The sequence below is a fragment of the Rhopilema esculentum genome, chromosome 5 (genome assembly GCF_057945365.1).
Source record: "Rhopilema esculentum isolate cy_ngs chromosome 5, ASM5794536v1, whole genome shotgun sequence".
NCBI lineage: Eukaryota > Metazoa > Cnidaria > Scyphozoa > Rhizostomeae > Rhizostomatidae > Rhopilema > Rhopilema esculentum.
In genome coordinates this window covers 5,421,126-5,437,599 of record NC_142819.1, presented here as the reverse complement: position 1 = coordinate 5,437,599, position 16,474 = coordinate 5,421,126, and the positions used below count along the sequence as shown (strand labels likewise).

The window sequence follows — 16,474 nt, the reverse complement described above, 5'->3', positions numbered from 1 at the left end:
TCACGATTTTGTACCGTATCAATCAATACTACCACGCTTCTTTCACCTAACACCTAGTGGTTCAATTTTCAGCGCTAATATAGAGGTATCATCATAAAAGCTGTTACCTGCTGGAATTGACCTTCGCTTACTCCATCTCTGTACATGATGATTCTTTCTGGTTTGTGGCCTGTCGAATTGCGGAAAGCATTCAGCAGCTCTTTTATCATGTCCTTCAGCTCTGCTATTATCTCCTGCAAGGAAAAAGTGAAAAAGGTGACGAAAACGGTGCATAACAGCTTTTCTTAGCAGCCTTCTTCCGACTCCTATGATTTCCACCACTGTTTTGTGGGCTGCCTTATCTTTGCAAAGGAACATAGCTTCCAGACAAAAAGTACTTTGATGATGATATCTCTGGCGTGTGTGAGTTAAAGCACAGCACTGGTTTCTCTCTTTCCAAACCCTCTTTCCGAAATCAGGTTGACATAGCAATAGTACCATATGTCAGAAAGAGAGAACTACAATAGACACAATTATAGAAGCCATAGAACAACAATAACACCCAAGTACACGGATGCGGACAATATTAAACTCACAACGAGACCCTTTATGCTACAGTTGTTATGCTACATTTTAGCTATTGTCCTTTAATCTAGGTACTTCATGACAAAAGCACAAATTATCGAGACAAAAAAATTAAAGAGGGCTTTGCGAATTATTTACAGAGACAAATAATCTTCCTTTGCTGAATTTACAGCTAAAGATAACTGAGTTTCAATTCACCAGAGGAAGCTGAAGCTGCTTATGATAAAGATGTATAAAAACAAGAATATATTAAACCTATCCTTCAAGGTATTGTTGTCAAAAAAACGAGAATTTACAATATCAGAAACAACAATGGTCTTTGTTACCGAAGCCTAAGACAACTGCTCATGGTATACAAACCATAAGATATATTGGAAGGGGACTACTGCAAACATTACCAAGTAAAATAATCTCAAAGGGTTGCATAAAGCTCTTGGCTACAAACAAATGCAAATTGATGCTTTGGAGGAATAAAACTTACCATGCGGTTTTTCTGAACTCGAATCGAGGTCGAGTAGTTCATTGGGTATGAGTCTAAGCTTCCAACGACCTGTGTATTGGGATGGAGAAGGATGAAAAAATTGAAAGAATGGATTTACAAAACTAAAATAAGGTAATAAGTGAGTACACTCTTGTGTCGTAATGCAGCAGCCTTTTCACAACTTAAGATACCAGGGATTGTTGATGATTATGATTGATGATCATGGTTAATGATTTCGATTGATGATCTTGATTCATGGTGATGCTCGAATGATTATATTGATGATCATGATTGATAATCACGATTGCTGATTCTTACTCATGGTGATGATCCCTGGTTTTCATCGATGATCATAATTTTTAATCATGATTATTGATTTTTCATTATGATGACTGATTATCACGGCTGGTGATGATGATCCGTTCATTCATCACCATTGATTAACATGATTGATGATGTCGATAACGATGATCTATGTCGGTAAGTAATAGGAACAAATACATACCGCTGCAATAGAAGGTTTTTGCTCATCACCAGGAGCCGGATGTGTGACATCTGCGCCAAGCACTATGACTGGCTTTTCAAATATTTTGGGCCTTGCAAAAAAAGAAATGGAATATGAATTCCCTAAAGAAAAAACATCACGTTCGCCTAGCAAACATTCATCAATAACATAGCACGATAAACTGCTCATATTTCAGGCTTTTTAGCAAACTGCCGGTTCTTTCTTCTTATGTTTCAACGAAGTTATTGCTCATAAGGAAATTTAACAGAAGCCCTTATGCGTTTTCTACGACCTGAAAGAGTTCATTCTCAACATCAAAAAAATTATTCAGTAGAACGGAAAGAAAAAAGTAGCAAGGTTTTTCACAAAATTAAAAAAGCTTGAACAACATAAATAACATAAAGCCCACAGAAAGACACAAATTTCAAATCAACAAGTACATAAAATGACTCAAAGGCAATCGATAGATATAAAAGGGAACAAGCCATGTGTCAATCATATTAACAAATCAGTTAGTGTATGACTGGAATCACAATTATCACAATCGCTGCTTGGTCTATTTTTGATCGAAAGATGGCTTAACCCCCTTTAGTATCAGCCAACTGCTGTTAATGTTTATAAGATGATATCTATTGATCAAGAGCTATAACAAAGGCAGAGAAAATCATTTCGAATAGTTTTATGGTTAATACTCACTTGCACTCGCGTTTTATAAAACTATTGATTCCTCCCAGTTTTGTGTTGACTTTTAAAGAAAGATTCACTACGGTTTGTCTCCTCAACGGTTCAATATTTTTGTATTGCACGCATTGAGTTGGTATCCCATAATACGTATCACCAAGGCTCTTGATCAACTCTGGAAGAAAGTCAAACTATTAGAATGAAAAACAAAAAAGCTATACATTATATTGTATTTAGAATCTTGAGGGTCTTTTACAGAATATTAAAGTGCTTCCAATTTTATGAATTGACTTCCAAGCTTCTTACAACTGAAGCAATACATCTGTGTATGCAAGGAATTTTAAATGCGATGATGGGCTTCAGAGTACAAATTTCTGGAAACAATGAGGACAGAACAAGTTAAAAATCATTGCCATTCATTGCAAACTAATGTTTCTTAGGGAAAATTTTGTGTCAAGTACCTAGCCTTTTCCAAGGGAAATTAGCTGCGAGGGCAAACTTTTGTTTATAGAAAGAGGAGGACAATAGCTTATTGATTCAAACAATAAAAAGCCACTTGAGTTCCAGGGGCAATTTCTCCCTGGTTAGCATTTAAAAAAAGGCCCTGATCAAGTGAAATGATGCTGAGTTATTTGTCAATGCTGATATTTTGGAGGTCCTGGCAAAATTCAGTATTCAAGATGCTACAAGCATAGAGACTAATGGAGAACTGTTGTCAGGTAGTCGTAAAGGCATTTCAGCATTCAAGGGGTAATATTTTTTGGGACAGGGTACGCTTTTTGCATATTTCTTATGGGACAGGGTCAGAGTGCAAAAAGGTCTGCCGCATACCCACGTCACTTTCCTGGTCAAGTGCCCCCCCCTCACACTTTTGGCTCACCAATGGCAATGCAGCATGAGGATCATGACTCAGCATATATTAGTGCTCCCTATAATTTAATCATGACTCAATGCCTTTAAAAAGTAAAAGTATACGGGACCAAGCTGGGTGACCCGATACACACCATAACAAGGATTTTTCCCATTCAAAACAACAATAATCAAATCCAGGCTAGTGTTGTTGTTGAGGACAGTGTCAATCACCCTCTCGAACTGCTTTCCCACAACCTCTGTACTTCCGAGCCTCAAATATTCAAAATGGGTCGGCTTCCTTTCGACAGACATTCCTGCAGTTGAACAAACATCAACGAACTCATCAGCAAATTTCATCAATACGCGTTGCTTGCAGTGTTGGGAGGAACCGAGAACTAGTAGGACCCAGACATTGATCTTCTTCGCTGAATGAAAAGCTCGGTCTTGCAGATTCCACGCTCCTGGCAGATAATAGAAACTATTACAAAATCACAACTCTCAATAGATCTGCACGCGTTGTCAATATTATAGTAAGCAGGGGGGAGGTTACAAAACCTCAAATTCAGATGTTATAACATCAAGATTCTACTTGACCTTTTAATCGACAGCTTTGAAAATACGATCAGACATGTACAGGGAACTTGATATCAGGTTCATTTGTCAAAAATGTCCTATCCTAAAACTCTCGTAGAGCATCCAACATAACATTTATCAAGATAGAAGAGAAGAGTTACAGCATTGGCAATCATTGAAGTATGCTAATACTGAATAAATAGAAACAGAATGACTCGTCTGAATAAAGATGGTGATTTTTTAACCAGAAAAAAAGGTTTGTGATGCAAGAAACGACAGCAAGACTAAAAAAACTGGAATAGTTAAAATTTAGCTGAGCAATATATGTGTTGTATGATGACAATACGTCATTTCAAGAGGAAGCTTTATATTTCAATTTTGATTCAAAAATATCTAATTCTTGCTATCGAAAAAGTGTGATATAGGCTTTTCAAGACAAATCAGGAAAATTTCAGAAAAAACTGCTTTCTAGATTTGATGCCGACAGCTACAAAAATTATAAAAAAAACTCCCATACCATTTCTTGGAAGAACTTGTGCCTGCAAAAAAAGATAGAATATTTATTTAAATCAACAAATAATTGCCAAGTTTGAAGTTTTCTTTTTTACGTTTGAGATTTTCTAACATATTAAAATAACGACAGTAAAATTGACGAAGTAATAGATGTTTGACGAAAGGTCTATATTTTCATTTAATTCTTATTTAAAACATTAGCCTTATTAGTTCAAAAGACTGCTTTCAGGAGGTCATATCAAAACTTAAGAATATTACAAACTAAAAGAATTAATCAAAACGGCATCGTTGTAATAAGAAAAATAATATACATAAGACTGACAAAGGTAAATTGCTCCACAGCCCACTTCCAGAAATTTGAAGGGAGAGCTACTGTTTGACAGGTAAATGCAATTTATCCAAGTCTTTGCAACCCAGAAGAAGATGTAGCTTTCTGCCCATTACAAGTTTTCATTCTTGGGACCAGGACATTAACAGTGGCATAGCGCAAATTCATATTGATATCTCGCGCAGAGAAGTTCTTCTAAAATGGGTTTGATAGATAGCCTGGTGTTTGACCTGATAATGCATTGTATATAATAGTAGCTTTCTCGCTTTTTATAACATCAGTAACGATTGGCCAATTGATTTTCTTGATCAAAATTGCGGTGGATGTATCATAGCCTGTATTGGTGACAATTCTTCCAGCTCGAGTTTGCAATATTTGTAAGGTTTGCAACCTGGTTTCACTGCAACTTAGGTACACCTTTTTTGCATACTTCAAATACCCTCAAGCACTAGATATATAACAAAATGATAAATCCGCATTCTGATTCCAAGCAAGCCTTTCATCAAGTTTGACTCCTAAATATTTTAGTTTCTTTAAAGGTATCAGTTTTAGCGCTATCAATAACAAATGATGGGATCTCTTCTTTATTGTCATCAATCTTTTTTAGGCTTGGCCGAGAACCTTCAACCATTGCCTGTATCTTTATGATATTTAGTGGCAGTTCGTTCCCCTGTAACAATTCCTTTAGTCGATCGAAGTCAGTGTTAAATGTATCATTTACATCGTTGACATTTTTCGTAGAATGCGAAATACATTGTCACATTGAATTTATGGAGCGACATTGGGAGATCGTTAATATAAATAAGAAATAGGAATGGACCAAGACATGAAACCTGTGGCACTCAATATTTAAATATATATGTAGTCTTGGGGATGTGCCATTTTCCTTGCAAAATTGACGTCTGTTTTGCAGACAGGACTTAAACCAGGAATGCTCATGACAATCTATGCCTTTTTTTTCTTTAGTTTTGCAAGTAAAATCTGTTGATCGATGGCAGTAAAAGCTTTATGAGATCGATAAATACCATTAAGCTTGGTTTCCACTATGAGTTAACGTGAGATAATTCTGAGTTAAATTGAAAATGGTATATTTCCTGTTGTCCATATATACATTGCAATCATCGGCGCTCTTTGACAAGCAAGTAACTACAAGGTGCGTAGACCTGAAGCCAAACTGTTGTGAAAAATCAGGAAAGGAAAATTTTCCAGCTGCTAAAGAAAGATTGAAAATGCCAGAAAAGGGCTCGATTGCATAGAGAATTTAAAGGAAAGTAACATAGGTAGGAATTGGCTTTTCACTCAGCCACTTCCGCATTTTTACTGCTTATCCAGCAACCTCGATGGTGGGAATAAATTAAGAAACCGACCTGGCACTGGGCAACCAGACCCCCACCCCTCCCATCTGAAGAAATTTGTATAGCGCCGCCACTGGCTACGAACAATTGGCTCGAATCAGATAGATTATTAAGTTATTGAGACAAACCATTTGTCCGAATTCGATCGTGGGCGGTTCCAATATTCGGCCTTCAACTTTTACCATTTGGGGTGACACCTCTATTCCAAAGTAACGCAAGTATGGATCTTTCGCAAAGTCAGCTTTGTTCACCTACAGAAATGAGCATTTAAAAATAAATTCGGCTACAAATTCATTACATTAACATAACATACAGAAATGTTTCTTTCTCGGGTTATAGAAAGGACGATCGGGTACAAGGTTTTCTTTGTCAAGAAACTTGGGAAATAGGTATATAACGATTAAAAAATAAAAAACTTGATAGTTGTCACCATTGGTGAGATAAGTCACCTGACAATCATCTATTGGCCAATCAAGAAGCGTCTGCATGGTATCATGCCCACTGATTGAATTTATTCTGATAAAGCACAATAAATAACTTCATAACTAAGCCTTAAAGGTAAATTTATTACTAGATCAGAAATATCCAGGTATTCGACAAGGAATCAGCTTGATATTGACATCCCAAGGCAAAATTTGGAATTCTCAAAGAGAAGTTTCTTTCACTCTGGGGCCAAAACATGGAATGAGATTCCAAGAAACATCAGAATGAGCCCCACAATTTCCATGTTTAAAAGAAACTTGAAAGGATTCCTGCAAAGTTAATAAATTCCCTAAACAAAACACGATCCCTAGGTAGAACAGCAACATCTTTATTTTATATATATTAAAGAAGTAATTGTGATCGAAGTAGTTTATTTTATTTGCATTATAGCTGATAGGGAATTCGTGTGTAAAGATTTTTGAAATGAAATGAAATGAAATTTTGCGTTGTTCCCGCCTAACATTTATTGTTGTCACATAACCAAGGAAAGATTCAAATAATCCAGCGGTTTGCTTCTTTCTAGCATTTCTTTATTCTTGCTTGCAAAATGATGAATGCCAAGAATACTCAACCGTTTTCAGGAGCTTGGAGAAAATTCCTTAGTGCCATAAACAAGCCACCCCATGCCTACAACTATTAACTGGGTGGGGATGAGCCTCCCCTTTCTGAATCAAACAGAGTACAAAATAAAAAGAAAACTTTTCAAAAATTTCCTTGTTTCTGAGGAGAAGACCCGCTCCCACTTTTTAAAGGTTGTGGTAGAGGTATTGCTGCTCAATAGTTTTCTAAATGATATCTTCCTATTTCTAAACAGAAGTGAAATATATAATTATGCTTATGACTACACAATATGGATAAACTGGCAAACAATGATTGCTACCACCCCAAAACTTGAATGAGGTAAACACACTAAACAGCTAATTCATAGATTATCGCATGCTTCTTAATAAAGAAAAATGTAAATATATGATTATAGAGCCTCAAAGGGCAGAGTCTGGAGAGAGTGAAATAAGAATTTGGGATCATTTAATCACTGATAATCACTGATGAAAAAACACTGATAAAGAAAAACTTCTTTGGGTAGTACTTGACAACCATCTAGAGTTTGATCATCAAATGAAAAATATTTGTATTGAAGCAGGAAAGAAGATAAGTGCCGTTGTCAGAATATCACCATATTTAGATTAAGTGAAAAGGAACTGTTAATGAAATCGTTTATCACTACCTAACTGTTTAATGTCCCTTTATTTGGATGTTTTGTAGCCGAAAATTAATAATTTAATCAACAATGTTCACTAAAGAGCACTGAGGATTACATATATAATGACAATGATTTTAGTTTCGAAGCTCTACTTATTGAATATAATGCTTCAACAAAACATCAACAAAACCTGCAGAGACTAGCCTTTGGAATGTACAAAACTTTAAGTATCCAAATCCCAGTTTTTATGATCGATATTTTCAGATTTAATGAGTCCCAATACAGCCTAAGAAATGAACCACTTACTACTACGAAATCTAACACAGTTTTCTACGGATCTGAGACAGTGTCTTAAAAACGTAATCAGATTTGGAATAACATACCGGCCGAAGTAAGATGTTAACAGTCTAGAAGTCTTCAAAAGGCTAATAAAATAATTCAAAATCCCGTGCCTCTGCAAATTATGCATCCGGCTTATAGCCAATGTAGGATTTATTGCATAGATGGATTATGTATTTCCTTAATACATACTTATATCCAGATATGTATATATATATATATATATACAGGTATATTTTTTCTACATTTCTAATATGTTAGTTGGTATTATGTTAATTATTAGTTTAGAAATTAAACATAATATAACTTTTCTATCAGTTAGTATATTAGCTTATTGTTATTTTTATAATTAAGCAAGAGCATGTATTCAAACTATAAATAAAATATTGAAAAAGAAGAAAAAAATTATGTGCAGTTACAGACTAAGGAATGTCCCTACAATCCTAACCATTAAGCATTTTGTGGACTTAAAAACTTAAGAAGCAAGGTTTGAGTTGTTAAAATGCAGACACCATCAGCTATGCTACTACAGGGAGCCCTGGCTATATCCCATATCCTACCACACGTCTGTATCCAAATAGAAAATAAAATAGAAATAGACTTGTTGACGCAGAATATCTGGGTTATACTGCATCTGGATGTCACCTGGAAGTGTTAGTTACCGTATCTTAGTTAGATTGTAGAATTAACCTTACTTACGAGTGCTACAGCAGAATCAGAATTTATCTAACAGAACGGGAAGTAAGTACTAACAAAACACACGAGGGTACCCTACTGAAGAGGGGTAATTTAGAAGTAATGTGCGAGCAGAGACTTACGATTTTCATGATCTCTTCCTTTCGCATTGAAGCAGACTTCGGAGTATTTTTTATCATTTCTCTTGTCTGCCGGTCGCTCAGTTTCTTTGCGCAACGTTGCCCAGAGACAATATTGCAAACTTCCATTGGCAAGAAGCATCCCCTTTCTGGATTGCCGACTTGCAAACAAGGAAGATAAGGATACCTAAAAAGGCACCGTAAGTTTACAGTAGCAAGCATAAAACTACTTTTGAAAAATTTCATTAGAGATTGCCATTATAGATTGCCATATAAAACCAAAAGACGAAAACACAGAGGGATGTATTGGCAATCAAATTACACGAACATACGACCATTAAAATTGTTTTCACTTTTTCGATAACAGAGAGTTCATTGAGAGATTTTTTTCACACTGACGGCCCATGTAGTACATTAGATGCATTCACAGTAAATTTCACTACAAGGCACGTTATCAAATGGAGCGAAGCTAGTATAGAAGACTCGACCATATGACAGTTTCACAGAGATGAATGTACACAAAACGCAAGATACACACCTCAACTTCATCTTGTATCGTTCTTCAAAATAGGCCGCAACAGTGACGTCAGCATTGGCACCATCTTTCTCCATAGTGAATGTTTTTTCATTGGCCGATTCTTTCGTTACTCCAGTTACTTTGTATTTCCGTTTAATATTTCCAAGGTGGGTCACCTCAACTTTAAGTCCTGTAATTAATATAAATTTTTAAAGATTTTGAAGGAACATTGGAAGAGGTATAAACAGTGGGTGGTGCGACCTTAGTGAGGGGGAGGGAGGTAAAGTGGAGGGTACGTGTCTCTTGAGGAAAAGTCGTCGATGATTACTGTGGGTTGTTATGTCAAAACGTGACCAAAATTTCGTGCAATAGTTTATGTCTAAATACCAATATACATTTTAACCCTACAGCACTATCTAAACTTGAAAATTACAAGATAAACCTATTATTTGCTTCAATACTTGCAGAAAGCAAATTTTCTCTTTGCTTCCTAGAAATAAAAAATACTAACAATGCTTCTGTACTTTGTCATCATGATGTACACCTAAAAATCCACAACCATGTATCTAAAAAGTTAATCCTTGTGGGTCTCGTACCTCAAGACTTACACCAAACAAGTTTCTGTCACGTTGGACTTACAAAAAAACTTAGTAAGTATAACTGCATTATGCTCAGTGCCTTAAGCTCAACATTTTCGAAGTTCTCATGATATCAATACTGGTCTATTGTACTAAGGTCATGCTAGTGCTAGTTCAAAAAATCTCTGTCTACGATAGAGTCGTTTTCGACGATTAAAGGCCTAGGTGTAAAAATAATTTTACTTTATCAAAGGTTTCGCATAACCTATAAATCATTTGAATAAATATTCTCCATTTCTTTTATCTGTATGATGTCATACTTAAAATGAAGTTAGCATTTATTTGTTCCCGTAAACAAACCCGATTATCCTTTTTCAGAATGTGTTCGAGAATGCTTACGAAGTGATGGTAGCCGTTCGCGTAAATATAGGCATACCATATACGTAGAAATGAATGTAGAAAACATGCAGTTACGATTTCAAATATATCTTGATAAAAATGTAGAACCACAAGAAGTGTTGCACCAAATTAAAGCAAGTTTGTCAGTCCTGCTTTTATCTCTCCAACTTCAAACAAGTGAATGATTCAGGTCCACCGACAATACGGTTTACTTTAAGTCTACTTTTTATCTTCATTTTAACTTGGTGTTGAGAGAATTGTAAGAGGGATATTCAAACTATCCATGTTTTGCTCTAGGGAAACAGGAATTTTCCATGTCCATATTTTTCTTCAATCTAATGAGTCTTGCTTAATGTCAAACGAAGCAATGTGTAAATCAGCTTACTTTACTTTAGTATTTTACTTTACTTTACTGGTTTCTGTTTATCAGAAACCATGTTCATTAGGACAAGAGACACTAGCTACTTTTGAACGCAATTATTAATCGTTTTTATTAAAACGAATTGTCATGCTGAAAACAAATACTTTAAAAAGCTTCAAGACTAACAGTCACTGGACCAAAATAATTTGAGTGAAACTTAATACTGATTGACTGCCAACCTTACAACCCATAGGCCCATTCAACGAGATGTATATAGCTTAAAACTGATGACGATAAAACCCCCACGAAATAACAAATCCAAGGCAGACAAGACAGGCACGTAGAAATAAGATATTCACCTTTAACTTCTTTTGAAAACCTGATTCTCTCGTGGTCTCCAAGTGGCCTTTTGTTTTCATTGATATTAACTTTGTCCAATACTTCATTTAAGAAATCTGTTACTGGCTGTGACTTATAGAAAGTAGTTGATGATATATCGAGATTGATCATTGTCTTCCAGTAGGCAGGTCGAATGCTTTGATGATAGCCAAACCAAATCTCTCTCCCCTGGCCTAGTTGGTAGGCATTCTTGATATCAGGAGGTTGAAAAAATGATCGACCAACAGGGACGTACCTGAAAATCAAATCTAAGTGACTTAGTCAAAAAGATATTGTACTCCAAGGTGATCAAATTAGGGTATTTCGCCTTTTCTGCAAGTCGATCAAAATCAAACATCCACCAATCTGACAGCTCTTTTATTTTTTGCTTTCCCCTTTGAATTCTAATCAGCATCATGTATGAATAAAATTTAAGCCATTAAATAACGCTCAATCCTATATATCCGGGGCTCCATTTCTAAAATAATCCTTTCTACCTTCCGATTTGCTAATGATAGTTCACTTATAGACGCACAAAAAACAAGCTTAGGTACATCTAGATAGCTAAAACCCTGACCTTTCAAAATATGAATTTTTACTTTTGGGAGCAAACTTTTAGCGTTTGAGGCGGTCATTATGGGCCATGTATTGAAGAATAAATTTTTTTCTGTTTTTTTTCTCTGATACTGCTTCCCAAAATGTTATGGAAAATCGATTTCGAAGAGGCTACTAATATTGAATCAAGAAATATAGGACCTTTAAGTTTGCAAAAGGTTTATTTCCATCTCCCAGAATTCTGCATCAGAGCTTTTTTGGGGCAGACCTAGCTACGGTCTAATACTGGGGCACATCCACTTTGGGTGTGACCCTTCAAGTTTCTAACAAAAGATTGTGCAACTGACAAAAACAGAGTTCATATCTTATTCTCAAAGCTCTCAAAGACAGAAACCAAGAAATACATCAAAACAATTCATGACTGCCCTCTTCCCACAAAAGCCCTGCTTTCTGACAATAGCTAATCAAAAACTTTAACTTTAAGCATTGAGATGGCAATAGCTAAGCTACTTCTGGCAACATAAAAGCATGAATGACTATGATTTCTTTAAATTACAATGAAAATAACTGAAGCAAGTGTATCTAACTGGATTTAGTCATATGAACATGAGAATATTGAAAAATGAAGAAAAGTGGTTTGCCTTATTAAAAAACAATTCATAAACTACAAAGCCTGCAGTATTTAACAAACCTTAAAGACGGAAGATGCCTCAGTGCAATATCCATTGCCTGCATTGTTTCATAGGGTATCTGATTTGTATTCCCACGTAATGCCTCTGTCAATGATGATAAACTGGTGAGAGCAACCCATTTCAATGTAACCTAGCAAAAAATGAATTGTGATAAAAATTAAGTCGAGCAAGCAGACACAGACCCCTCTGAAACCAAAAGAGCTCAGAAAGCCTGGTTTTCATATATTATAATTCATATATTATAACACATGAACCCTGATGATTGTGGATTGTTCCCGATGCTATAAACAATTTTTGAGCATCCAACCTCCATATAGAATTTACGTTTGAGAATATGGCTGATGATCAAGGCCAGTTTGGTAATCTAAGCTCGACGTTTGATGATAATCTTACTTTTGAGAACAAACAGCTTTCTTGAAGGGAAGAAATAAAGGAAGAAAAGGTTCTGGATTCTGAAAACAGCTCCTCAAGAGTTAGGCCAGTTTCAAACGATGGTGCAGGAAAAAAGATTACAGAAAAGAAAATGCTTCTTTGGTAATAGAGGAGTTAAAGGATCATTTCAATGAGCTAAACAAATAAACAAGTATCATTGTGTTTTAATTTACTTGTGATTTAATCATACAAAATACAAGCCAATATTTCAACATTATTCATTTAAGCTTTCATAAAATGAGCTTGTAAAAACAAAAGCTGGATTTTTGAAAGGTTAAGAGTGTGCTGTCTCTGGCAAAGTGAGTGAGTCTGGCCACGTATGGAGAATACTATGTGTGACTTCTGGGGTTCTAGTCTAGACTGTTCTTGGCTGACTAGAAAACATATTTGTAACAAATACAATATACCTTATTAAGATAATTGATTACTTCTACCAGTAAATAAATAACTGCGCTTGTTTGCCTAAAGAAAAATTGAACAATAGAATGACACTTTTATGTCTAATTCCAAACAAAAACCCTAAGCTTACATTTGGGGTGCTTATATTAAGAAGTGAGTTAATTAGGGACTTAGATTTGGGGACATGTTTAGAAGAGGGCTGCATTCAGCATTTTATGGAACAACATTTACCTATTAGCTAAACAATATTCCTGCCTTCACAATGCAGTCTTACGATGCCAAGTCATGAGAATATGTCTCATCAACACAAAAAAGTACTGCTACAGGTTTTAAAGAAATGTCATAAAGAAAGGAAATTATAGGATGTAAATATAATTGGGCTTACAATAACCTTGCAAAGATCTTTCGAGCTATATCAGGCTATCCCATGCAATTGTGAGATAGCATAATGACAAAAGCTTTTTATTTTACACAAAATTTTGACTAGATAATAGCTTGAAACCAAGAGGGCCCCTTTCGAATTTTCAAAAGACCTATGATAGATCTTTTTATAAGCAAAAATCAAAGATCTTAAAAAACAATTATATGAGTACCTTTAACTTTCTCTCTCTTTCATTTTCCTCCAAGTATGTGATATCAAATTCTTTCTGAAAAGAAAAGTGGATTATCATGTGACTCTTTAAAATAGCAATCCAGGAAGTGAAAATTACAAAATCTATTTAGCATAAACAATTAAGCTTTTTGGCACAGCTTGTAATAGCAATGAAGGGTAACCAAAATACTTTATAGTCAGACATCAACTAGGTTAAAATCACATGCACAATATAAACCCATCTGCTATTCATTAAAAGATTCAATTAACCAAGGCCCTGGGCGCACTGGTTTCTGACATAAAACTCATATCTTTGTTAAAGTGGATAATCCAGAATACTTTTTTATGTTTGAAAAACATAATCTGATTTCTGCTTGAAAATTCATGCACACTGCAGTTCGTGTGTAAAGTGGTTGTTTGCTGTTTTGTTAATGTAAAGTGGTTTAAAACAAAGAACCCATTTGACTTTTGGCTTTGTGTGGTGCAAGAAAAATGTGCCTGGGGCAAGACGACGGGACCTTTGAGGGGTTAGTGAATTTGGTTCAGTGGCAATTTTGGTGGGCGCACTGGAAAATCAGTATTTATTTACTAACAAGCTTGATATCTTTTGTCTATGAACAATATGGATTACGTCTGTCAGAAGTTTCTCCTGAAATCTTGTTCAGTGTGCCAAGGGCCCAAGAAAATTTGCATACAGGTGCTCCCACTAGCTTCCTTTAATAATTGTTGTACTTTATAGCGTTGATACATCTAACCAGACTTTCTAAAAACAAAAACTTCCATCCACTAATAACTGCATTCTTCCACCTATGATGAAAGAATGAGGTAGAAAAAATTATCCAGATCTTCATATTTATTCTCTTCTTCACAAACTAATTAAGAAATGAAATGATACCAAAAGCCAATGGACTGACTTTTTAGCAAGAAAGATAAAACACCAGAGAAATTAGACAAATGAGGTAGCACATCAAAGTAATGCACAGACCTGAACAGGTTCACCAATGTAAGGTATAATTAAGTGCACAGGGAAAAAATGTGTACCTTTCCATTACCAATGTCCAAAGGTGATATTGTATACATATTCTTTTTCCCATCAAACACAGGTTTGTGGCTGCCAAAGACTTCTGGATAAACTGAAACCATCCTTTCAATAGCGATTCTGTTTAAACTTGCTGGACACTTTGATGGCTCAATAGTAACATCATAGTGATAAATGTCATGGTCTTTATATTTGACTTCAAAGAAATTAGCTGATAATGTAATCTTTTTCCCACATTTCCCAAAACCTGGTCTTTTTGGCAAACTTTTATCTAAAAAGCAAAATAGATACATGAAATGCCAACATGACTATAAAAAACTACTGGGCTATTCAGTCCACCTAGGATATCAAGTCTTTGTTTCTTCAGCTCTTAATCTGTTGAAAGTCTGTTTTCAACCACACTTAACAGCCAAGTATAGTTGACAAAATGATTTTAAAAGCTTTTTTCAAACTTGAGTTCTGGCCAATAACATTAACCTATGAAGCACACTTACTAGAAGAGTCATTAATGGAGTTTGCAAAATCATGTTATAAAGAGCAAAATTACATTTACAGTCTCAGTCATGCCACACTTTCCCGAACTTTGATGCGACAATACATAATTTGCTGAGGAGTGTGATTTGATACAACTGTAAAATTTGCTCTAAACTGATGTGACATTGATTCATTTTTCAAAAAAAGTAATAGTTCTTTGCGATAAATACATGAGAAAATATTAGCCATGTAGGGCCAGAGAGTGATGCCATGGCAACTCCATTGATTTGGTCATACAATAGAGTATCAAAGTGATGATGTAATAAATGATGAAGTGGGTGATGGCCCCCCAATACTTTGGCAGACAAGTCTTTTGTTCAAAAACACAGGGAAAATGTGAGGTCATCTTATCAAAACAATAGGCTTGATACTTTTTAAAACGTCATCACTCCTACTCTATTTCCATTGAATAGAAATGACTTTTTGTGTGGAATTGACAGAAGATCCTCCTATCAAAAATGTTTTAATAATAATCCTAGCGTAACCCTCATACATCTTAATAGTGGAAGTGTTTATACTTATATCTCGACAATGAAATGTTTGTTATATTGTCTATAAATAGGACTGTCAGTCTAAAATATGGAATGGTCATAACATAATGTTAAAAACTAATGGAAAGTGCTTTCCTTGGAATAGTATTTCACAAAATAATCATTTCTCTATCTTAATTAGATCACGTTATAATCAGACCGTATTTCCGAGCAAGGTATTTGAGCTAGTAAGCAATGTCTAAAGCATTGAAAACCTATACAATCCACTTTCTTTATACTGCAATTATTTTTTCATAGTTTAAGTTCTCAACACCTATTTGTTTCCAGACATTGCCCACGATATTATGGTATCCAAAACAAAAGAATTTCATGTCATGCAAACCAACAACATAGAAACTTCTGGCAAAATGATGTACAACATTTGACATACAATCAAATTAATATCTCAAATACAAGCTATTGCATGAAACAAAAAACAATTTGGATCGAAATTACCTGTTCTTTTCGTCACCTGTTGCAATGTCGACCCTAAAGTTGCCAGTGGCCTATCGTTTTGGCTCTGTTGTGACAAAAATTGCGGGTTCATAGCAGGACCTGGCCTTAAGCCTTCGGTTTTCCTACTTCTTTTCCCTTTCCTGCCTCTACCACGGCCCCTTCCACGTCCATCGTCACTCATAATGGCAAGCAAATCAACTGTTTCTCCGAAGTTTTGGATGAAGGAGCAGAACTAGACACGATCAAGAAAATGTTTTGAGATATGCTCCTTCAAAGCGCTGTGTTAGGTGTACAGCGCAGCTTTCCCTTAAAATGGTTCTTT

The 16,474-nt window shown here is 35.4% G+C and overlaps 1 protein-coding gene across 1 annotated transcript in view; it reads right to left on the bottom strand.

The window, feature by feature from the left end:
- The window catches only part of LOC135689514 (protein argonaute-2), a 31,591-nt gene extending 15,156 nt beyond the window's left edge, over positions 1-16,435 (bottom strand). Inside the window, exons 1-14 of the mRNA XM_065206762.2 lie at positions 16,153-16,435; positions 14,635-14,903; positions 13,595-13,648; positions 12,170-12,300; positions 10,905-11,179; positions 9,229-9,397; positions 8,694-8,877; positions 5,981-6,103; positions 4,174-4,195; positions 3,236-3,544; positions 2,247-2,406; positions 1,551-1,641; positions 1,046-1,114; positions 108-233 (exon numbers count right to left, since the gene is read on the bottom strand). Coding sequence (XP_065062834.2) covers positions 108-233; positions 1,046-1,114; positions 1,551-1,641; positions 2,247-2,406; positions 3,236-3,544; positions 4,174-4,195; positions 5,981-6,103; positions 8,694-8,877; positions 9,229-9,397; positions 10,905-11,179; positions 12,170-12,300; positions 13,595-13,648; positions 14,635-14,903; positions 16,153-16,333 — 2,163 coding nt within the window. The 5' untranslated portion in view covers positions 16,334-16,435. The remainder of the gene's footprint in view (positions 1-107; positions 234-1,045; positions 1,115-1,550; positions 1,642-2,246; positions 2,407-3,235; positions 3,545-4,173; positions 4,196-5,980; positions 6,104-8,693; positions 8,878-9,228; positions 9,398-10,904; positions 11,180-12,169; positions 12,301-13,594; positions 13,649-14,634; positions 14,904-16,152) is intronic.
- Between the last annotated feature and the right edge of the window lie 39 nt (positions 16,436-16,474).